General features: G+C 38.4%; 1 protein-coding gene across 1 annotated transcript in view; it reads left to right on the forward strand.

Annotated features, from left to right (window-relative positions):
• LOC134803085 (uncharacterized) overlaps window positions 1–26,101 on the forward strand; it is a 59,853-nt gene that overhangs the window by 2,379 nt on the left and 31,373 nt on the right. Inside the window, exons 3-6 of the mRNA XM_063775792.1 lie at window positions 7,143–7,336; window positions 8,409–8,615; window positions 10,531–10,683; window positions 24,723–24,939. Of these exons, the coding sequence (XP_063631862.1) occupies window positions 7,143–7,336; window positions 8,409–8,615; window positions 10,531–10,683; window positions 24,723–24,939 (771 nt within the window). The remainder of the gene's footprint in view (window positions 1–7,142; window positions 7,337–8,408; window positions 8,616–10,530; window positions 10,684–24,722; window positions 24,940–26,101) is intronic.

Here is a 26,101-nt window from a genome sequence, read left to right on the forward strand (position 1 = left end):
TTAAATTCTTTTAATTTTATGTATCGGCTGCTTTTGTTACAATCGTAAAGGCAGCCGTTGCATGTCTTACAATCTTTGAATATAATTTTAGTTTTCCTTAATATATATCCTGTAACATACTCAATTTGAGCCAAAATTTTTACGTTAGCTTTCTTATTATTTATTCCCACCAAGACATGGTCACTGACATGATCAAAATTAATGTCATTTTTCTCCGGAGCGCGATAAAGTGCAGGTTTGTCAAAAAAGATCTTACTTAAAGACTTAAATCCACGTCCCTGGTCTTTCTCACAATTATATCCTGGAGAATGCAACGAATTTAAATTGTTGATTAACAATGCCGCGAAGGCAACCTCAAAATGTACACACGTCGGGTTGTTGCTTCTTGCACCATGGCTCCTCACACAGCCAAAAAAGTTTTCAAGTGGATCCTGGTTAAAGTGACGTAACCATATGGACTTTATCTCATGCTTTTGAAACAGCAGATTTTTTAAATATTCCAAATTTTCTAAGGTGCGTAGCCAGTTAGGCACGGTCGAAACATGACTTTTTCTGCGTCCTTGGGGTGTTACAAATGTCATTGTTTTTAAAACCTCTTTACTTTTCGTCCAAACACTCTGATGGCTTGATTTGGGTGTGAGTGGACCCAGTAAGTCTTTGCCAGGTCTTTTCTTTTCATTCATGAATCCTCCGTTGACAGAGTCGAATAATTCGTCAAAAAAAAGAATAACGTCGGCTGTTTCTTTGCTTGACGGATCTAGTATTCCTTTCTCTGAAAAATAGTGATAAGACTTATAGTGTCAGCGTTAAAAAATAACGTAAAATAAAGATGAAGTATCGACTATCGAGATGTAGCATACCTAAGTAAGAAAAGTTTAACTGGAAAATAATATTCTTGAAAAGTGTACGTCTAAGAACAAATTTTAATAGGATGCAATGTGTGATATCGGGAGCATATAAAAGATTTCTCATTTTCTTAATATAAGCTGCAGTGCTAAATCGTGACAGCGTAGGTGGATTGTCAGCAACGCTTAACCTTAGCCCTTACGTCATCTTGCACTAAAGCTTACGAATTGTCAGTTAATTAACGGGATCTGGTCAAAATACCGTTCGCAGTTTGATGCGTAGGAACTGAATAAAAAATAGTGTTACCTAGTGTAGCTGTGATGTGATAAATAAATTGAATATTGTTCATATTTACCTGCTAAATATCCCATATTGACAGCGACTGAACTGCTAAGTAATTGTGTTGCATATTTGACTTTCATTTTTGGCATTTTCTTTGGATCTACATGCAGTTCTGTTAACTTGGGCATTAACCTTATGCCTTTATAAGCTGGATTTTCCTCGTATAATTTAACGATGTGTTCCCACTTGGCAGTTTTTTTTTCGTTATCAATGGAACAAGTCAAATCTTTTGTGATTAAATTGTTCCTTATATTTTTTATAAGGTGAGGAGGGTCATACAGAGGTATTACTTCATCACCATCCACGTCAAACACGTAACCTGTCGAATTTTTATTTTCATGTTTCGTTTCTGCAATGAGTGCATTGATGGCACTCATATTTGATGAGCCTTGGTCACAGACAGTTGCGATCACGTGAAATCCACTGGATTTTAATTTTCTTATGTGGTCCTTTATGGCCTGCGCTAATTCGTGTTTCTCGGTGGCTCCACAACAAAAGCTGTAACTAATAGGCTGTTTATAATTTTTTGTGATGCCTCTTATCATAAATACTAGCACGTGGTCAGCGATTTTTTTGACCCTCCTTTTTCCGTTGTCAACAAATCCGACGATCATGTCTTTTTTTGAATTGTACTCAAAATGAGGTTTAATTGCCATCTCGTCGAATAATAAAATACACAGCCTTTCAGATATCGACATTTTTCTGGCCTTTTTTTTAAGATTTTCGAAAATGTTATCGTTTATACCGGCTTTTAAGGCTGCAGCGGATATCATCCTTGATAATGTGAGAGGCGATGGTAGTACAAAAATGTGCCTCAGCCATCTATACGCCTTAGGTCCTTGCTTATAAAGAGATAATGCCATTATTTTTTCTTGTTTTGTGAATCTCCTTCCCATTTTCTTTTTATTTATCTCTCTAAATTGCATCATGACAAATAGCAAAGCCATTGTGGTAAATTTACCGATGGCTTTCTGAAAAGCTGTGTTGGTTGAGAGAGACATAGCTTTTTTTAGTCTGACGGCATATTTGTCCTTCGTCTCGGTAAGTTTTTTTATATGTTTGGCCAAACTACTAGCTTCAGAGCAAAATTGTGGCGTGTAGGGTGGCTTATGATCTGAAATAAATTTTATAATATAAGTCGTGTAGGGTGGCTTATGATCTGAAATAAATTTTATAATATAATTAAATACTTAGAAGTATAGGAAGAAATACTTAGCAGTCTTAGCACTTATTCATAAGGTGTGACGTTCTCAATCAAAAGGTACCACATTGCCACTTGCCATAAGGACGCTGTGTCAGGTTATTCGTATAAAGATACAAGCAAATTTCGTCTTTATGGTAAGCGAAAAAGTGCTGAGGGTTAAGCATAGGGTAATATAAATAAAGAAAGTGTGGTAACTCCATACATCAATTTTCTAACAAAAACGCGCTTTATTTCACAGTCGACATGTAACGTCATAGTAGTGGAACTATCACTACCGCTATTTGACACCAGATGGCACGAGTGTCGCTACTGACGAAAAAATGTACTGCTAAAACAATTTACAACTAATATTAGAAGCAGAAGGAGTTGAAAATAGAGTTTCGAGTAATGCGGTCATAATATTAGCTGAAAATTGTTGAGCATTAGAGTATTTGTTCGCCGCGACATTTATTGTCGACTAGCAGTACTGATATAATCTTTACTTATACATATTACTCTATCTATGGTGTTAAGGTCGGCAACGCACATGTAACATCGCTGGAGTTGCAGGCGCCCATAGGCTACGGAGACTGCTTACAATCGGGCGGGCCGTATGCTTGTTTGACACCCACGGTCCGACGTAGTATAATAAAATGCATATATTATTTGTAAGAAACTTTACAGGTTTATTATCAAACTGACCTGAAGTTGAGGGCCGAGAAGCGTCGTGAGCAGCCGCATTTGTGATGTTGGTCAATGGGGCTCGGGGTACATGATCATCTTGCAATGGTTCTTGTATAATACTTGCAATTTTCAGCGATACCGTTTGCGTAGCCATTCCTGAAAATCATATATTTAACCAATTTAATACCTAAAGAATATTTGTTTTTTTGTAAAGTTAAGACGAAAGCGGAGGAACCGTGTGAAATCGCCTTTTCATACAAACGTAGTCCTCATTTGTGGCACCACTAGCACATACAGTAAACAAATCTCATTGACATTATCAATGACACATCATGCGTCACTAGGTCAATCACAAGGCCTACCCAGGGCCGTCTTAATCTATGCTGGGGCCCTTAGGCACATAATAATTTGGAGCCCTTTTGGAAAGTAAAGAAAGCAAAATTGAACTAACATTTTTCTACTATGACCTTCTATTTATTATGGGGTAGTCAAATATACTGTTACTGTCTGTCTTTCGGGGCCCCCTGAGAATGGGGGACCTGGACACGGGCCCCGTGTGCCCTTATGGTAAAGACGGTACTGGGCCTACAATCGAAATCGAAACACGACAATCGAAAGTTCGGTTTCTGCCTCTCTATCACTCTTGCTTATTCGATCGATAGAGAGGCAGATAAAGAAATTACGATTTTCGCGTTTCGCGGTATGCCACCTGTAAACAAACCGCCTTGGTGCATCAATGTCATAGTGAAAACTTGTCAAACAACTGTTTAAGGCCTAGTATGTATAAGTTACTTTATGATTTACTAAACAAATTAGTGCTGCACTCTGGCGGCAGAACATTGCAGTACATACTCCCTATTGGTCCACTACTTTTAGAGAAAATGGGCTGTGACAGACGGACAGATAGACGCACGAGTGATCCTATAAGGGTTCCGTATTTTTCCTTTGGAGGTACGGAACCCTAAAAATTGATATATGTGACGTTCCACGGCAAAAGGTACCTTATGGCGGCTGGCGGTTACGTCGCATAGCGCCGCAATAATATTGGGGCGGCGTTAATAAAAAACCTGGCAAGTGCGAGTCGGACTCGCGCACGAAGGGTTCCGTACCATAATGCAAAAAAAAAAAAACAAAAAAAAAAGCAAAAAAAAACGGTCACCCATCCAAGTACTGACCACTCCCGACGTTGCTTAACTTTGGTCAAAAATCACGTTTGTTGTATGGGAGCCCCATTTAAATCTTTATTTTATTCTGTTTTTAGTATTTGTTGTTATAGCGGCAACAGAAATACATCATCTGTGAAAATTTCAACTGTCTAGCTATCACGGTTCGTGAGATACAGCCTGGTGACAGACGGACGGACGGACGGACGGACGGACGGACGGACGGACAGCGAAGTCTTAGTAATAGGGTCCCGTTTTACCCTTTGGGTACGGAACCCTAATAGCGTAAGCGCCAACCACCATAAGGTACCTTTATCCGTGGGACGTCACATATTATTGTAAGAAAATTAATAGGTATTCAAACTGACCTGAAGTTGAGGGCCGAGAAGTGTCATCACCACCCGCATTGTACTGATTCGTGATGTTGATCAGTGGGGCTCGGGGTCCATGATCATCTTGCAATGGTTGTTGGAAATTGCTTGCAATTTGCACCGATGCGGTTTGCGTAGCCATTCCTGAAAATTTAACAAATTTATTACAGAAATATTTATTCTTAAAAAGTGTTGTCATAAGTCATAACAATGAAAGACCAAAAGTTAAGTTAGAGGGCAACGGGTCTTTTTTTCTAAAACACCTTAAAATAATAGGTAGTACATGAAACTTAAGCCATATTTTAGAATAGTAAGTGATCTGTAATGTAAGTGAAGATTCCAATAAACAAGGCTTTTGATAAAAAACCTGCACTCAAATTAGTTCACCCGTTCGAGTGCTACATACATTGCCGCAGGCAGACATACAACTACATACACAGAGATAACTAACTACTACATACACATACACATTGAACTTATGACAGACCTTTTTTGTCATTGGGGGCTAATATTAACACTATGATATGTCCAATGTAATATGAACCCTAAATGTCACAACAATTAAATCGTACAAGTGTGCAATGCGGCTAAAATTGTGTATCTTACCTTTTAAATGCAGTGTTGGAACTGCAATAGCGCTGAGTCTTCCGCTTCGAGTAATAAATTTTTCCTCAAAGTGAATATGACACACTTTTCGGTACTTATGAATAAATTGGTTATCCAAAGGTAACACATCTCCACCAACAGAGTAAATCCAAGTACGAAACCGATCAGCCTCATTAATTGGGCAGGGAAATTTGTGAAGAATCACATTATCTAATCCTGAAAAAAAAAAGAAATGTATATGTATAATTACAGTAACACTAGTACAGACTTAAGTAGGTAGGTACACTATCAGAATGATCTTTAGATGTTCAATGAATACCTATATTAACTTAAATAAGTTAAAAAAATATCACATATGAAACTGCACTTAAGTCAAGGTAAGAAATGATAAAAACCTAGTGTTGATATTCTGTTCTTTAACAATGCTAAAGAAAAGCCTTCGAAGGACCCGGTCCTTAATAGGAAAATACCTCTACTCTATATAACTTATAACACTTATTTGGAAAAATACCCAGACTGCGTATATACTGATAGTGTTATATGTATTAAAGAAATATAATCTAAGTATTATTACATGTCAATAAAATACCATGCAGTGCTAATAAATCATGACAATTTTGTCAAAGTTATATTCGAAAACGCCAAGTTATATTGCACATGAAGTAGGCCTTACTGGGGTCATAGTTCCATATTTATATTTCAGGGTTAAATATTATTGCCCCACACTTGAAAATGAAAAATATTCATATGAATACTTACGCGTTTTACCGCAATTAGGTACACAACACATCGCACTGTTTCGAACCATTGTCGCAAATAACCAATCCAAGCAGCAAATCAGAGTCCGTTGAGCACACCAGGTATATTCACATAAAAACAGATTTATCAGAGTCCAGGGCAAGCGCAGTCGTATAAAATCACAAGAGAATCGTTTCAGAGCACTTTCAAGCATCGAGGATAACAAGAAAGTAAAATATTGAAATAAAAACGTTATGGCGGGTCTGTCAATAACGTTCCGTTCCTTTCATATTTATCTAAATTGTATCTTAAAATTTGTGCAAATTATGATTTTAAAATGGACTAATTTAAAGAAAAAACATTCAATGAATATTTTATTATTAGATATATGAACCAAAAATATTTTAACAGGCAAGCAATAAGTAAAACTAAATTATTATGTTATTTATTTTCTTTTGTTAATTGCGCATAACGAAAAAGATGGATGCGGCATCACAGATTATACAAGATTTGAAAGACTTATAAAATTGGTTTTCACGCCCTCTGTCGTTAAGTTTCCCAAGCATATCCGAGTACATCGGATTCAATACTTCTTTGAACTGAAAACACTGTGGTTCTAGGTCAACGGGAAGTACCCTATAAATGTTGATTCCCTGAGAGTATCGAGATATACGTTTTTTGCAACATAAACGGCCATATCTTTTTTTTTACGTTAATTTAGAAGTTTCATTTTTCACAGCTTCAAGGGGCTGTAGACCTGAGTATATAGTTTTAATTTCAACCCGATACCTCCACGCGTTCCCGAGATAAAGGGTCTTAACAGACAGACGGACAGACGGCAACAAAGTCATCCTATAAGGGTTCCGTTCTTCCTTTTGAGGTACGGAACCCTAAAAATGGATAGACACTAGAATCGCGAAGTAATGTGATGCATTGAGTTGTTTGTTATATTCACGTTGTCTGGCAGGATAGACTCACACTCACACAGATTAATTCTCTTACCGGGTTTCGAACCCGCGACCCACGGCTACGCAGTACCTAAAGGGGCCTACAGATTACCAGTTCGCCGGACGATATCAGCCTGTCAGTTGTTCGGAGCTGTCAAATTTTGCTTCTAACTGACAGGCCGATATCATCCGGCGGACTGGTAATCAACTAATCAGTGGGCCCCTTAACAGACTTATCAAGCGCGTAACAATTTTTTTCCAGCACTCAAAATGCCGAGTAACAGACGCTATAAAAGAGCAGTACACTGACATAACATGTAAATACAGAGACATTCTGTACCAGAGTGACCATGTATATACCATCGGACCCCGTACTCAAGTGGGGGGAGATGGGGTGTACGAGTTGAAGAAGAGTGACCATGTTAAAGTCTCGTGTGTTGGGAGGAGGAAAGATGAGTAAGTATATTTTCTAGACTTATAAAATCGAGTGCATACAATCTCATACAATTGGTTTGGTCCAACGATAAAACGGTATCCAGATGGGATGATCAAATCGTCCGATTTGATCAGAAATGAAATTGGCGTCAATCTCCAATTTAATCACCAATTTTAGATTTATGGTGGTATTATATAGAGCCCACTAAATTGAAAAAATGCCCCAGAACGGAAATACTGGCGTCACAAATTGGTATTCTTGCGTCCGCACCTCATTTTATCGGTAATATCGGTCATTATCGGCGGTTGAATTCGGCGAGCCAAATTGGCGTTTGCGTCCGCACGTCCTGATTCGATCGTCTCGAAAATTGTCCCGTCTGGACTGGGCTTATGAAATGCGGATTTTACACTTTAAGGCGTATCCAGACTAGTCAATTTTTCGCCAATATGATTAAATTGTCCGATTAAATCAGGCCGTGCGGACGAAAACTGCAATTCTGCTCGCCGATTTAGACCACCGATTATGACAGATATTACCGATAAAATGGAGGTGCGGATCCAAGAATACCAATTTGTGACGCTAGTGTTTTTGTTTGGGGGCATTTTAACTTAGAGGGCTCAAATATCATCATAAATCTAAAATTGTTGATGAATGAAATTGGAGATTGACGCCAATTTCATTTCTGATCAAATCGGTCGATGTGATCGTCCCGTCTGGACTCCATTTCCCATAAAGTTTTAAGTCATAATGTATTGTTTGTCCGCATTTTCGTTAGTCATACTTTGGTTTTTCTCAGAAACGCGTAACTTTTTAAGATTTCCATAATAATAATATAGCCACAGAATAAATAATAGTACTAGGTACAGAAGACTCACTCTCTAACAAAACGCGTCTGTTACGATCAGGACAGATATGGCCGCTAGGTGGCGACAGCGCCACGCGCGGTTTATGGGTAGCCACCAAAATTGGTGTGGAACGGATGTACTTTTAGCTACCTGTAGCAAAGCGACGAAATCGCGGAGTGAGCCACGCCTGATATAGCCCTCGAGGTCATCTAACTTTAATCTCCATAATGACTACTCCTTCGAGTAGTCGTTCCTTTTTCAGTACCAAAGCTTCATGGTCCGGCAACACATTAGGCTTCCGGCCCGTCCCGCCGCTCCCCTCCCCACCGGGCAGAGAGCATTCCCTCAACGTGGTCATAATCGGCTTCGACTCCGCGGCCAGAAATGGCTTCATCAGAAGAATGCCGAAGAGCTGGCAGACGCTGAAGGATCTAGGATATACTGTTATGGAGGGGTAAGTACCTGTCACAAATGGATAGGTACATGTGTATTTATTCACACGACGGCGGTGGCGCTTTTTATCAAGCGTTGTTGGATTTTCGACTTTAAGCCTTGGTCGTTAAATCGAATTTAGCGTGCAAACGAATTCTAGTGCTTTTATAACGCGCGTTGAAAAAGCGCTCGTGTGATGGGGCCTTAACATCTTCCAGCCGCGCGAGTTTTTCGAACTATACGCACTTGGTCTTGTTTATCAGCTTGAAAGTTTTACTCACTAGGGATGTTACTCTGTCGATACAAGACACTATAGACCGACCGCTTAACCACAGTATAATAAAGAGTACTAACGTACAGTATGGACACTCCCTGCCTCCCGTTGAAAGTGCCGCCCACCCGCTCTCGGTTACCTCACAGTTACCGGCTGGCAAGGACGCGACGACGCGGTGCGCAGAGCGGAGGCCACGTAAAATATTCAAATATTAAAGAAATATTTACAAAACCTATCTGATAACACTGAAAACAACACAATATCTAAGTATATGAAAAAAAACATGTTTTCAACTTACGTACCTAATATTTTGGTGGCCTTAATTTCCTTTCAAAAATGTTGTTACTTCGTTTATACTGATTCAAAATAGGAGCTTAGATATCCACCTTACAGCATAATACGATTCTTATTTCTTCATAATTCGCGCAATGAGTTTTGAGTCATTGAGGTCATCGAACTTGACAACAAAATGGCGGAAACCTTAGCACGTCTTATCTCGCTCACACAAGCATGGTACGCGTTCACCTACACGAGCTTAGACTGTGTGCGTAGGAACGCGTTTGTTTCATACATTTGATCGCCAGTGTCCGGGGTGTGGCTTAACTGAGTCCTCGCCTGCGCGGTACGGGGGCGACCGGGCGGGACGACTAAAGGCCCATTTACATGGTGCGAGTTTCTCGCCTCGACGGCACGATTATCGTAGCACGAGAAAAAATATAGTATCATGTAAACTAAAGATACGATATCGTACTAGAAGGAGCGATAATCACCTCGCCTTTGCTGATTGGATGTCTCCGTGTAAACAAAATTTTAATGCGAGAATCGTATTTCGAGATTTTGAATGACCTACATATGTATTCACCCCTCAGAGTATAGTCAGATATCAGATATCAGATATCACAGAAACACCGTGTAGGTATACTTATATGTTGTCGTTTCCCGGCAACTTATTTTTTCTTAAAAGCAACACCACATTATTTCAGCCAAGAGCCAATATTAAAATATACGTAAATGCAACTTAAAATATATTAATTTTAAAAATAATGTTAGAAACAAGAAATATTTATTAAGAATATTGACAGTATAGTGAAAAGATTAGTAACTAAACACGTAAGTATACAGGTAAAACTCGTATGAAAATCGGTTCGCACCGATTCGTGCGATACTCGCACGTACGTGAAAAAATGTCATACGAGAACCAGTTTAGACGAGTCGAGAAATCGTATGCAAATATCTCCCTAGAAGGCAGCTTCCCGTGTAAACTATTTCGCCTGGCGATAATCTCCGTTCGAGTATCGCATGACATAATCGTAGGCGAGTTTTTATTTCTCGCATGAATGTAAACATTTTTATACGATAATCGCCTGACGATTATTGCATACGATAATGTCATACGATTTCTCGCCCCAAAATGTGCGAGAAACTCGCACCATGTAAATGGGGCTTAAGGGTGGCGGGGAAAGTGCGGGCGCCGTACGCCTGCCGCCCGCACCTTCCCCGCCACCCTTAGTCGTCCCGCCCCGTCGCCCCCGTACCGCGCAGGCGAGGACTCAGTTAAGCGGTCGGTCTATAACGATATTCGATTTATCGAATAGGTATCGAATATCTGTCGATATTCTTTTCGCTTACAACTACGCATTTCCACTACCTGTTTCCATTGCAGCTACAACATCGTAGGAGACGGCACACCTCGGGCCCTCTTCCCCATCCTCCTGGGTAAGACAGAGCTGGAGCTGCCTGACGTTAGAGTAGGACAGAGCAACGCCGGCAGCCTGGACTCCTTCCCTTTCATATTCTACAAGCTGAAGCAGGACGGGTGAGTTCATGTCGAACCATATTCGATTTCGATTAGGCACGGTCACACGCATTTTTTTTAAGAATTCGGAGGTATAAATAAATAAATATTACAGGACATTCTTACACAGATTGACCAAGTCCCACGGTAAGCTCCAGAAGGCTTGTGTTGTGGGTACTCAGACAACGATATACAGGGTGATTCAGGAGACGTGAGCAGGACTAACACTGCGCATATCGTTAATTATAAGCAACTGTTTCGTATCAGTATTAGTGAGGTTAACGTTAATTTTCTAGTCGTGTTGAAAAAAAAGTTATTAATTTTTTTACGACATGCATGGTCACCCTAAAATTAGAATACTAAACTACCGATATTCTGTGTCAAATTGAATGTCATCACTGTCATCACGGTCTGGTTACTTTTGAAAACTCGTATCCAAGGCCTATTGACTTCCTTGAAACGATGTGACCCTTCAAAATTGTATATGTGTTGTCCGTTCCCAGACGAGATTGCCAGTAATTAACATAAAAATATTTTACTACAGCAACATTGCTAGAACTGGCTTTGTCTATACGATTTCTAGGAACAAATGAAATTATTTTATCAAATATATTTTGATTTGTATTTTATGAAGTAGTCATATGTAAATTATTATTTATATTTTGATATATGTAAATTGTTATCTATTATATTTCAGTTTGTCTTTGTCTATGTTCATAAAATCTACGAAGGGTAGACGTGCCTCTACCCTCCTTAATAAAATTAAAAAAAAAAACTTTGTCAATAGCATGGTATAATAATATACTCCGCCTGGTACTCCATTCCGAGATTCGCGTATGACCTAACTGACACGCGCCTACGTCATCATGCTGTTTACAGGTTCTCAAACTTTGAAATGTGGGAGAATTTTAACCAACGGTGAAAATTATTTTAACGGCATTAATTTTAAGTTATTCATGTAGAAACATAGTAAAATAAAACAAATCTAATGTATTAAATTAAACTTTATTTATCTATACAAGACAAACGTTTAAAAAACTAATTCACAGTTACACATTAATTACCAAGCTTACGACGTGAAAAGTTTGGAAAACACTGCGACTGCTGACACTGAGCGAGAAGGAAATAACAATTAACACGCGTTCGACAAGGATGACGGTCAGGGCATGAAGTTATCTAGATCCGAATTGTCAAATGTGCCCAGCGCTATCCTGTGTTGCCAGTAGTATAAACAGAATTACCCGAAAGTCTGAAATTTCTTTCGTGAATCGGAAGATATTGCTAACGAGTAATTAAAAATGACGTGTTATTGTAAAATTTAAGCTAAAATACATATAAATGAAAATTATAAAATTATAAAGAAATATTTTAACTTATTAACCATAGGTATAATGTACCCATGTAACATGTTATGTTGAAATAAAGTGGCAATGTTATTGTGACGTAATCGCGTGTCACTCTGGGAATGGAAGACCATGTTTTATTAGACCATGGATAGGCCTTGATTTGGGTCTGGCCGGTAAGAACATAGGTCATTACCATAGTCTAATAAAACATGGTCTTCCATTCCCAGAGTGACACGGGGCTACGTCACAACAACATGGCCGCTATATATAGCGCTATCGCATATTATCATATAGCGCTGTCGCATGATGACGTAAGCGCGTGTCAGTTAGGTGACCTAGAAAAGACGGGAATGGAGTACCAGGCGGAGTATATTATTATACCATGGGTCATTACAAAAGTCTGTAATGTCAATGCTGTCAGTAAAGTAATTTAACGCAAAAATATCATATCAGTTTTCATATAAAACGATTTATTCACTTGAAATATATTTATTTAGGTTCCTATTAATTTTTAAAATAAAAACTATTCATATGTACGAGCAACATATCTAAATGCGTCTTCGCACAGACAGGCTTAGTTAAAATTAAACCGTTGTCTCTCTTCCTTCCTTGCTGTATCCGGCAATGGCGACTTTATCAACAATTCTTATCCGGATTATGAAAAGCCCTAATGTGTGTGTGGAAACCAGAAACAGCGATAATTTCAAGGTAAGAAATATATTAATATTTAAATAAAAATGAGCGTACTAAATTACCAAATTCAAATATAATAATTTAATCTTACTATCCCCGTAAACCCGCGGACGTTATATCGCGTCCGAAATTATAATCAAAATTCATCATAGATCATAGAAAACTTCACATTGTTTGAGCTGGTAAATTTAGACCCTAGGAATTAGCGACGTTAGTAATTAGGAAGTTAGATTATATTGTTTAATTTGTGACTATTTTGTTTAAGAAATTGAATCAATCAAATTGATGGCTTGAGCGTGAGATAATAATATATTATAATCCTGGGCCGTCATATGATTTCTTGGAAAAAGCTCAAAGGGCACGTATCTGCCGCATATCCAGACTAGTTTCCCGGTGATCAAGAACGCCGCGCGGAGCTGTGAAGCAGAAAATGTCCGATAACCGGATAGATGTAATAACAACTTGTAACCATTTGCCATATCAATGTATGTATTCATATGTATTACTCCTAACATATATACAGTAATGCTAATAGGAATTAAAATATTTATATCTTAATACGTAACTTTTTGTTACCTTTTATATTTGACGAATTTCTAAATATAGTACCTAATCATTATCTTTTAACGTATTTTTTTATTTATTTGTGATATGCTAATTTAAGAGCCCTCAACGTGCACACTAGCGCCACTGCTAAATAATCGTGATTATTTAAATTTAAAAAAGGGGCCGCTACGGACTGTATTGTGTATTTAAGTACCTTTTGAATACATCAAACTAGTATTTAAGTTGCTCGTCGATCTATGTGCTCAAAACAAAAACGGCCGTTTTAACTTTGGACGGGTAGATTGACGAATCCAGTAACATAAAAACTAGTTTAATGTATTCAGTAGTGGCGCTAGTGTGCATGTTGATGGGCTCTTAAAAACCTGACCCCAACAAAAAAGAAAAAAATACAAAAAGAAATTCCCTCTCCGGGATTCGAACCCGGGACCATTAGCTTCCTGAACTGGATTACTGCCAATACCCGCTAGGCTAAACGAGTTGTCAATTCTAATTACAATGGTATCCTACCAGAGCGCTAGTAGTATAAACGAACTTTTGAAAGGGACATTTTTTTGTATGGAGTTATCGTTCTTCTCCTAGTGAGTATTATATTCTTTGCTCGTATCTCACTCAAGTTTGACAGTTTATTTTCTTCGTAATCAAAATGCCATTGCGGTTAAAGAGGTTTTATGTTTATTAATTACTTAGGTCCTGTAGGGTGACCATGATTGTTGAGAATAAAATTTGCTCTCACCAAAAAGTTAAAAAATAGGAAAAAGTGTGGTTGTTTCTCCTAAATAAAAATGAAATGAAATGAAATGAAATTGAAATGAAATGAAATGAAATGAAATGAAATGAAATGAAATGAAATGAAATGAAATGAAATGAAATGAAATTTATTATTACTAACAGAGTTACAAGTCAATACATTTTATCATACATTAATATCACAATATTAAATTATATTTATACAATATATTTTATAAATTAATTACATTTACATATTATTTCATAAACATAAGTAGGTACATGTTCTTGCGTTATGTTTTTTATTAAAGAATTATTGGTAAATCAAAAAAATCTTGATAGGTATAAAATATTTTTTCCGACAGCCACTTTTTTAGTTTTAGTTTGAACGTCGCGATGGAAGTTGCATTCCTTACAGTATCAGGCAGGCGGTTGTAAATGGAGGGGCCTAAAATGTAGACGGACCGCTCTGACTTCGCAAGCCTGTGTGCTTCGGTGACTAGCCTATTATGGTGCCTATTACTTCGGAGGCTGTAATTGGTGTTAATGCCTCTGCACTTAAACATATCTAGGTTTTCGCGCATGAATATTGCAACTTGGTTAATAAATAGGCACGGTAGGGGCAGAATCTTGAGATCGCGGAAGATGTCTCGTGCCGGTGCATCAGCAGCCTTGCCGGCCATCGCGCGTACGGCGCGCTTCTGCATAGAGAACACACGTCCCCAGTCGGAAGCACGTCCCCATAGCTCAACGCCGTACGTCAAGAGCGAGTGCACCGTCGCAAAATAGCACTCTCGCACTGCGCCCTTTCCGGCTGTGCTCGCCAACCGTCGCAATGCAAAGCACGCGCGCCCTAGCCTTCCACACAGTTCATTAATGTGCGCTTCCCATGAGAGCACGTTGTCGAGCTGGAACCCGAGCAGACGTGTGCAGGTCACGTGCTGTAAAGGGGCACCACCTGCACTAACCCTCATGGTTGGGCTTCTATGACCATTTAATTTAAATGTCATGTAGCTCGTTTTCTCTTTATTTAAAGCGAGACCGTTTGACCGGAACCACTGGTGCAGTTGTTCCATAACAAGGTTAAGTGCCTCTTCCAACCCCCGTTCAGCGGTCGCACTGACGACTGCCGTGACGTCATCGGCGTACATCAGTATGTCTGCACCTTTTATTGCCTTTGGCAGGTCGTTCAGCAAAATGCTAAAAAGTGTGTTGGAGAGGCACGATCCTTGAGGCACTCCCATCAGGTTTCGTAGTTCGGAGGACACAACCTTACCTCCATCCCCGATGACAACCTGGGCCCTGCCGGTCATAAATGACAGTATTAGTTTGGAGGCCGCGCCTCGGATACCGTAGTGAGCCAATTTATCTGCAACTAGCGCGTGGTCTGCTGTGTCGAAGGCACGCGATAAGTCGCAGCAGATGACAGCTACGTATCGTTCCGCCTCGCGAGCGCGCAGCACACAGCGCACCACTTCTCGTACCAGATCTGTAGTGCACCGGCCGTGTCGGTAGGCATATTGGCTGTCTGATAGGGTGTTTCTTGGTGCCCAGAAACTGAGTAATCTGTTATTTAACCCTGCTTCAAAACATTTACTAGGGCCTGGGACCAAGGATATGGGACGATATGATTTTATAGCGGATTTTTTTCCTTTCCCTTTATAAAGTGGACATATTTTGACCTTTTTGAGGCACTCTGGATACACTCCTAACCGCATGCAATTATTAAATAGGTTAGCTAGGACGTAGCTGATGGCTGGGCTGGCTCGTTTTAGCAGTTTAGCGGAGAGGCCATAAACGTCGGTACTATTTTTGGGTACAATAGATGTTTTAAAAATGTTTGCAATTTCGTCCGGTGTAAACGGCATGAGTCTAATAGAGCAATCGCTGGTGGTGTGCTCGTCTGCTAAAGAGGCAATACACTGGTCGCGATCGGCAGAAGGCGCGCCGCACGCAGCAGCTGCCGTTACGAATTCGTGGTTTAGCGCATCTACCGCCAGTTGCTTGGTCGCGAACGGACGGCTTGCGCTGTCCACCAGCAGCTCGGTGTAGTCGACGCGCTCACGGGGCTTCCGAGCCAGTTCGGTATTAATGGCGTTCCACATTGCTTTGGCCTTATTGGGATTACTGCTAATCAATGAATTAATGTATTCTTTACGTTTACTTTTTAATTTATTATTATATGATATTAGGATTTTGTTTGAGGCGTCGTGTAAGGAAGTATTGGCGGGGTATTTGTTTGACAGATTAATAAAATCAAAGGCTAACAGTTTTAAATCAATCAATTCACTATCTATCCAAGGATTGTTTTTGTGACGTATTGTTATTTTTTGCAACGGAAGGTGTATATCGAGTTGGCTTGAGAGAATGTTCATAATTTTAGTTGCGAAATGGTTACATTCATCGCTATGATTTGCAATAATTGCTTGCCAATCTATCGACTCGAGCGCGGTAACAAAAGACGCAATGTTTTTTTTCGCTAAAGACTCGTTTTTTTATCACCTGCGGCTTCGGGTGGCGCGGGGTGCGGGGCACGGTGAGTCGCTGCGCTTCATGATCGCTTATGTTAGTGACAATGCATTCCGCGGACACACGGTCGTCTGGGATGTTTGCATATGCGTGGTCTAGTAGCGTTGCGCTGTCACCGTCCCTTCTGGTTACTTCGTCAACGTACTGACCAAAACGATGCGCTGCCAACATATCCAGCAACTGTCTCTTAGTGGTCGTATTACTATTTAGGTCTATGTTTATGTCGCCCATTATAATTGCTGTCAGTTTGTCATCATTTATTTTGGTCAGTAGGTTGTCGAATAACTTGAGATACTCGGAGTGACTGGTTAGGTTGGAGTGATAAATTCCAATTATTAAAATATTTTCGTCTATTAGATATATTGCACATACATCAAACAGCTGCTCGCGAGACAACTCACAGTAGTCAGGTCGGTTTATGGCTTTTATATGTGATTTTACATAAATGCAACTTCCGCCGCGTTCTATGTTCGGTCTACAATAGTAAGACAATAAATCATAATTAGTCAAAGTCACAGATTGAATTTCGTTTTCACGTAAGAAGTGTTCCGTTATGATTAAAACGTCACACGTTAGGTCGTCACTTAATAGCATTTCTAAATGCTTCGTTTTACTATTTAACCCCCTTATATTTTGGTGACAGACTTTTAGAAATTGCGTATCCGGTGTCCGTGTGTCACAGTGTTGATTATTTGGTTTCTGCGCCGGCGCACTGTGGGATCTCGTTATCAGCTGTGTAGCGTGAGTCGCGGCGGCGGCGGCGGCGGGGGGGAGCGCGCCCGGCGCGCCCGCCACTGGCTCGAAACCACTCGCTGACCTCCGTCCCAGCTGGCCACATATCGGGAGACATCATTTCGTTAAATTTACTGCAAGGCACGGTTATCGCGAAAGACGCGTAGTGATCATGTTTCAGGCGTAGTTTGACAACTGTGCAGTTAGTGTAGCCGGTTTTCTTTGTGATGTATGACTGAATCATATCTGGGGTTGTGTCTATTAGCATTTTATATTCTGTACTAGTTTATATTATATAGTATTATTCCAAGCTTAACAACGTAACGGCTTAATAAAACAATATGGCTAATACAGTGTACCAACGTACGATGATTGTAATATTAGTTCTAATGACAGTGCGTAGGGCTGATATATGTTATCTGTGACTCTTGGCTTTTTGCCTGTCAACTTGTGAAGTATGGCGGCTAAAATGAGAACCTTGCTTTGTAAAACGAATATTAATTATAAACCTGTCAAGAAGAACATCGTCTTTATATTTGAAAGCAGCATAATAATCCCCAGAACAAGGCTCACAGGGTGGGCTTTCAATTCAGAAGCCGGGATATGTTGGAGCAGCTTGCTTTGAAACCGACGCCCGCTAGTTGGAAAAGACGCTATTTCTATAAATTGGGAGCCAGAGGTCTGATAATTCCAATTATTTTCATCTGTTTTCACCGTGTTTTGGCAGTCAGAGAAGTGATTATTCACTAACAAATCTGGGAGTTGGAGAAAGTGATATCCGTTTAAGGAAAACTAACCTATTTGAACAAACTTTACATTACTTACTGACGTCCACATAATAAAAGAATAAGATAACATAGCGTGTTTTGTGTCGTGAATGTACTAACAAGAGCATGTTTCATGTGTTTATCTTTTGTTCGTGTGCGTAATTTCTTTTTTTTTTGTTATTGAAATGCTTACAGTAACTCCAATAGCTGTAATAGTACCGAGCGATTAATAGTATGTGTTTGGCTTCTCGTGAGCGTATTGATTGTGAATGGAAATCAGTTTTAAGGAAATTCTGGTACATAATTGTTACTTTTGAATTTCACTCTGAATTACTGGTTGTAACTATCATGTTATGTGTATGTGGATTTGTTTTCATATTGTCAGTTTAAACAGTAAAAGTGAAAAATGGGAAGATTCCATGGTTGTAGTAGAAAGTGTGACAGAAAAAGTAAGGAAAAGTCAAGCGCAAGGCAAGGCAGTACTATATCAAATATCAGTATGCACCATAATATAGACAAGTTGCAGTGTTTAAGCAAAGCGTTGTAAGTAGTCACTCTGACTCTTTCCCCAAAAAGTTTCCCAAAGGCGGAACGGACTTCTGGAATTGGTAAGTTAAAGATGCGTTTATTAATTAAAGAACTATAGCAAGGCAACAATTTTGAGAATTTGTGTGTGTGTAAAGAGATTTTCATTAAAAATTGCTGACATACAGTTAAGACCTTGGCTTCGGCTTAGAGATCTATGGTTGGAAATCAAAAGGGTTTTTTAAGCATCACTTTTAAAACAGAGCATTGAGCCCTTTCAATTTCCAGCATAGAGGTCTTTTGCCGCACTTCCCCAAACTGTGAACTGTGATGCAGTAGCTAATCACAGACCGACAGAGTGCGGTGTAAACTAATTTAAGCACAGAATCATCGGCAGTGTTACGAAGCTTTTTAAAAATAAATATGGATTTTCTTATTCTAGCAGAGAGTTTGTGAATGTGGTTTTTGAAATTCAGTTTTTCATCTACTAATAGACCAAGATATTTTATTACATCAGTATTCTGTATTGAATCACAGTTACAGGAGTTGGAAATAGGGTAGTCTGTGCATGAATGGAATTTTATAAGGGGGTGAAAAGTAAGCACTTAAATGTCAAAACACTTTGGTCACAGAATAGTTAATAGTAGTATCATACAGAAAGGAAACTTCTTACAAAACCGAAGTTTGACAGCGTTTCAGGGTCGAATCATGCCGTCCCTTTCTAATATATGGCACGTATGGTGGTCGTGCACGCAAAAGGAAGTCAAGTGGTGCCAACCCTAATAATTGCTCGGAGCAATGCTGAGCCGAGCGGAGCCGAGTTTGACCGAAGTCAGGAGTTTCGCACCCCTGCTTTGGTTCAGAAATCACAAGTTTCGGCAAGTTTATACCACAAATATCACGGGATTCACTATAATAACACTTGTGCATAAAGTTTGTTTGATAATAATTCACTGACGTTGATATTTCTTGATCGAAACATTGTAGTTTTTTTTATATCAAAGTAAAAATGCGAGACGTAATTTTGGATGATGGCGGTAGCAGAGCCACCTAGCGAAAAAAAGATATTCAGTAAAAAGGCTGGTTCAGGTAACATATATAAAAAAAATAGGTAATAATTTCAAGTAAATTTATATTAGCAGGGTACAATACCAGGCATAAGTTGATTTTGAAAGCCTGAGCTACCAAACATCCTGAGAGAAAGAGAGAGAGAACTGATGTTTGAAATTTACTCATGGACCCGGTCAGTCCATGTCACCTTAATAACTTTATTGTGGGGTGTATGCAATTTGTTAGTTAATCATGTAGGTAGGAAAGTAGTGACCATAGAAGTAGACAATGTCAGAATGATAATTTAAGTTTTATTTATTACTGTAGTATGTTATAGAATATCGTTAAAATTATTGATGACTTATGTTTGTATGAAATTAGTAAAAATGTTTTCCTGTTCAAGTCCTGTAATGTTTATGTATAGACTGCAGTGTTGTACACGGTTACCCCTGATGGATTATGTACAATAGGGATGTTTCCTGTACTTAAAATAAATTATTTCAAACCGTGCATGAAATAAGGCACCAGATAATTATTAGAAAAACATAGATAACAGCTATTTTTAAACACAATTTGTATTTCATAAATCGGATTGAAATATAAAAAGTAGGTGAGTTTACCGTGACGTCACTATATTTGTTTTCATATAAATTCCATATTAAAAAATCGTTTTGACAGTTCTAAAAAAAGAAACTGATTTGACTAGTAGGAATGTAGCCTATTCATTGGGCTCACAAGCTATTGCAGGCACTTTAGTGGCAGTCAGTTAGCGCCTTATGAAAATAAATTATACTCTACAAATTATTAAAACACTGACTGTTGTGTACTCTATGTGTATGTGTCCTTTAGGATGATGACCCTTAAAGTAATAAATGGTTGAATTGCCATTTGCAGCACAGTTAGTAAATATGATTTCATACCTAGAGTTGCCCAATTATATAATTTTATGTCCGGTACAAGTTGATGTAGAACTTAATAGAGAGGGTACTAAACTAATAAACAAGGTGTTAAGGTTTAAAAGAAATTTTTTGTGGGAGATAAGTATACTAGTATACATACATAGTGATTCAGAGTGAAAGCAGAGGGTAAATATGTTTACTATCACAACAATTGATATATGTTAATAATGTTAAAGATGTTATTAAATAAAAGATAATGATGATATATGTGAAAAGTAAGCTTGAGTCAGTCATTAACTATAGGAACTAAAAGACTGAAATAGTTCTTTTGACCGAGAGCAGAGCACTCTCTGTAGTGAATGAGCAGGCACAAGCCTAGTGAAAAGGTGTGATCATGATCAATTTGAGGTTTATTAATCATAATTTAAAATAAAGTAGTATTCATAGCTGTTGCAAAATTGAAATGCTTAGCAAACTAATATTTGTGATAATAACTTGGAATTTGGAATACAAGAGAGTCAAGAGACTTAAAAACTTAAATTATGCATGTGACTGTTTAAAATATTACCTATTTATCTTTGTGTTGAAATTGTGATGAGATCACTACAAGAGTAACAGTAATATGAATATAATGAAATTGTGAAAGATATATTCAATTCAATACAACTGGTTATGAAGTGAAACAGAGAAACTTATATTATTAAGAGATAGTTAAGTACCTGACCAGTGAAGATGTTCCCTAATATTTATTTATTTTATATATAGGTACTTATCCATGATCATTTAAAAAAAAAAAGTGAGTTAGAGAATTTTGTGACCTTAAAGAGAAGTACTTATTGTATAATAATTTGTAACACAAGAGTAATTATTATAAGAGCGAATTTTTAAAGAATAATACATTTTGTTACCTTAATGAGAAAACGTATTGTATAATAATTTGTAACACAAGAGAAATTATTATAAGAGCGATTTTTTTAAAGAATAATACATTTTGTGACCTTAATGAGAAAACGTATTGTATAATAATTTGTAACACAGGAGTTATAAGAGCGAATTTATAAAGAATAATACATTTTGTGACGTTAAAGAGAAAAAGGTATTATATAATAATTTGTAACACAGGAGTTATAAGAGCGAATTTATAAAGAATAATACATTTTGTGATGTTAAAGAGAAAAAGGTATTGTATAATAATTTGTAACACAGGAGTTATAAGAGCGAATTTATAAAGAATAATATAGCAATTTGGTAATATGTCAAACAATAAAGAGTGATTCAGTATAAAAGACATGCAATTATTAAATTTGAGTGAGCTATATATGGTACATACATTAACAGTGAGGCATTGCAGGTGGAGAGCTGCAATGATGTAGTAAATGAATAATAGTGAATCAATGATATGTAAATCCATTTATTTTTGTATTCAATGAGTAACAGTGAGGCAATGGCATGTATTATGCACCTATTGATATAGTAAATGAGTAACAGTGAAACCAATAACATATTAGTCCATGTATTGATGTAACGAGTGACAGTGAGTTAATGATATATGTGAATCCATGTATTTTTGTATAAAATGAGTAACAGTGAGTAACTGACATGAGTCCATGTATTGATATAGTAAATGAGTAACTGAGTCAATGACATGTAAGTCCATGTATTGATCTATTAAGTGAGTATCAGTGAGACAATGACATGTTAGTCCATGTATTGATGTAACAAATAACAGTGAGTCAATGATAAATGTGAATCCATGTATTTTGTATTAAATGAGTAACAGTGAGTCTATGTAATGATGCATTAAGTGATTAACAGTGAATGACATGTGAATCCATATAATGATGTATTAAGTATCAGTAAGTCAATGACTAGTGAACCCATGTATTGATGTATTATATGAGTAACAGTGAGTCCTTGTAATGATGTATTGATTTAAAGTGAGTCAATGACATGTGAGTCCATTTATTAAGTATCAGTGAGTCAATGACATGTGAACCCATGTATTGATGTATTCAGTGAGTAACAGTGAGTCCATGTAATGATGCATTAAGTGATTTAAAGTGAGTCAATGACATGTGAATCCATGTATTAAGTATCAGTGAGTCATTAACATGTGAACCTATGTATCGATGTAATAAATGAGTAACAGTGAGTCAATGGCATGTGCATCTGAATCCATGTATTGATGTCGTTTATAAGTAACAGTGAGTCAATAACATGTGAATGTATGTATTGATGTAACAGTGAGTCAATGACATGTAAAAGCATGCATTGATGTAGTTTGTAAGAAACAGTGAGTCAATAACATGTGAAGGCATGTATTGATGTAGTTTATAAGAGTGAGTCGTTGCAGGCATTTGAGGAATGCCTGTAGTGATATAGTTCATAAGTTGAGTAATATTGATTCTATTGTTCTGTTGTGCATTAAGTATGTATAATGTGGATTACTTATGTTTAACTCTTTAAAACGCAGAGACGCGTTGTACTCCAGGATTGGCCGAATATTAGCATTTTATATTCTGTACTAGTTTATATTATATAGTATTATTCCAAGCTTAACAACGTAACGGCTTAATAAAACAATATGGCTAATACAGTGTACCAACGTACGATGATTGTAATATTAGTTCTAATGACAGTGCGTAGGGCTGATATATGTTATCTGTGACTCTTGGCTTTTTGCCTGTCAACTTGTGAAGTATGGCGGCTAAAATGAGAACCTTGCTTTGTAAAACGAATATTAATTATAAACCTGTCAAGAAGAACATCGTCTTTATATTTGAAAGCAGCATAATAATCCCCAGAACAAGGCTCACAGGGTGGGCTTTCATGTCGGTCTTGAAAAAACAGGCATGGATTTTTTTTACGCGCTCTGTCGTCTGTACGTCGCCGTCCACTGGGCCGGTGCCCGTGACAGCGATCCGTCTCGGTCTTGCTTGCATGCGGCCCTTTTTATAGGACACGGTGAGATATTCGTCTTTAGAGTCAGAGGGATGTGTCGACACATCATTCGTCGTGTTTTTATTTAGATTGCAGCTGTCTAAGTTTAAATTCGATGTTGGAAGCGTTTGCGATGACGGCTCCTCTGTAGACGTATTCGTCTCTTGTGCGCTTACCTCGGGTGTTATCGCAATATCAGGTGTTCGTGGTCCGTCAGCAACGATAGCGCTTGATTTTTTACCGGCGCTTGGTGCAGCGGTCGCGGCGGCTTTTAGACGCGCTTGTCAGACTGGGCGCTGCTGCAGCGCTGTAAGCGCTGGCGGGGCTGGAGATGTATGGCTGGCGATAGACTTACGGGTTGTTGTTGTAGCTGAGGTACCCTCCGAGTTCGGTTTTAGTTGCTTTAGCACTTCACTTTGGTTATTTATTATTTCATTTTGCTCTGTTATTTTCTGTTCGAGTACGCTTAATTTGTTCGTCATTGCGGTCACAGTATGTTGTAGCTCACGAATAGCGGTTTCTAGCGCCTTTTGCGCCATTCTTTATATTTTATATTATTTAATAACTCAGGAGCAGTTTTGACGCGTGGAGTAAGGAAACCGGTCATCACCTAAGAATACGACGGTGATCGATCAATTATCAGTTACTGAGTGTGCAGGATTAGTCCTGCTCACGTCTCATGAATCATCCTGTTATATATAATATATAAATACTTAAATACATGGAAAACAACCATGACTCAGGAACAAATATCTGTGTCATCACACAAATAAATGCCCTTACTGGCATTCGAACCCAGGACCATTGGCTTCCCAGGCAGGGTCACTACCCACTAGGCCAGACCGGTCGTCAACTCAGCTTTAATTTCATTTATTTTCATTTTATGTATATTTTATGTAATGAGACGGTGCGAGAACTCGCATGCGGGTTTCATTACATTGCGGTTTTTTATCGGTCGATTGAATTGGACGTAACCACAGTCCGCAATGTAACTAAAATCGCATGCGAGTTCGCACGCCGTCTAGATCAGCAAGGGCTCAGGGCTGAGTCATATGAAAGATAAGGATCTTTCATATGTCTGTGGTGGTCAAAAGTTATAGTACAAATTGTGAATTCGAATTGAGAAAAAAACCTCGGTTGTAACGATACCTACAGCTATCGTTCCTGAAGAAATGCAAAAAGATGAATATAAATTCGCTTTATTTGACGTTCATAAGCGCATTGTAATATTTGTACTTGAATAAACAATTTTTTATCTTATCTTTATCTTTTAATGATTGTACCAGGTACCGCACCGCCTACTTCGAGGACATGCCAAACATCGGCACCTTCCAATGGCGTTTCAACGGCTTCCACCACCAGCCGGCCGACCACTACCTCCGCTCCTTCTACCAGGAGGACCTCATCATGAGATCCGGCCCCTTCAACTGGTTCACGAGGAGAAATTACTACTGTTTAGGAGACACGCCGCAGTTTAAAGTCATGCTGAATATCACTGAGCAGGTTTGTTTTATACCAGGGATGTTGCGCTGGCAGATTTTTTGACATCCGCGGATTCGGATGCGGATATTTAAAGCCTCACTTCCGCGGATGCGGATGCGGATGCGGATGTCAAGATTTGGTTCTTAAAAAGGTCAAGTATTACATTTTTAGTATTTTTTATTAAAAACACAAAACGTTTAGTATTTGAGCAAGAATATACAGTGTGGAAAGATAAGTCGGGCCCTGGAAGGAAACTACCTTAAATCATTAAGCTGGCTCATTTTACTTAAGGCGAGGTAAGCTCTTAGAAACGTAATTTTTAGTGCCATTTTATTAAGAAACGGCAAAGATTAAACACGTGAAAAAAATATATGTTGCTTTTGAGACCTTTATGTAAGTACTTACGTCGGGTACTCGTTACATAATTGGACAAACTTCGCTCGATAGAAAAAAAATCCAAACATACCCTTATTTTCTACCTTAAAACTCATTTCATTTCAATATTATACTACTTGATGTATTGAAAATCACATCAAAATAAACGTCTGTAATGATGTAATGTCCGTCGGGTTTAATATTGTTAATTTCGTAACACATATAACTTTAAACTCAAAATTTACGAATTCTCGGCACCATTTACTCGCGCCCCCGCTGCCAGCCCGCCGCTCAGTCCCGAGCGGGACGCGTTGGAGGTCGGACGCTTGCCAATTTTTGAAGCGCTCCATATTACGATTGGTTGATAGTACCTACAGTTTTTCATGGTATAACTCTAGATTCTAAACTCCAGTGGGGCCCCCATATTTCTGCTCTTTCGAATAGACTGAGTTCTGCAGCTTTTGCAGGGAGCAAAACTCGTTAGCTAACCGATGTGAAAACAACTCGATCAGTATATTTTCATAACTGCCATAGCATTATGTCATAAGACAGAAGGAGCAACCGTTCAGATACTATTGTAACATTGACACGACCGAATAGTTACATTAGTTACTAGAGTTAAACTAAGAAAAGTCTGCAGCGATTTTGATAGCCCACGCAGTGCAAGTGTTATTTATACGTCATAATTTCATAGAAGTTTGACGTTTAAAATAACACTTGCACTGCGTGGGCTATCAAATCCGCTGCAGACTTTTCTTCGTCTAACTCTAAATACCATTTTACCATTTTTGTTCTGCAGAAGAGGGCT

The sequence above is a fragment of the Cydia splendana genome, chromosome 26 (assembly GCF_910591565.1).
Source record: "Cydia splendana chromosome 26, ilCydSple1.2, whole genome shotgun sequence".
Lineage (NCBI taxonomy): Eukaryota > Metazoa > Arthropoda > Insecta > Lepidoptera > Tortricidae > Cydia > Cydia splendana.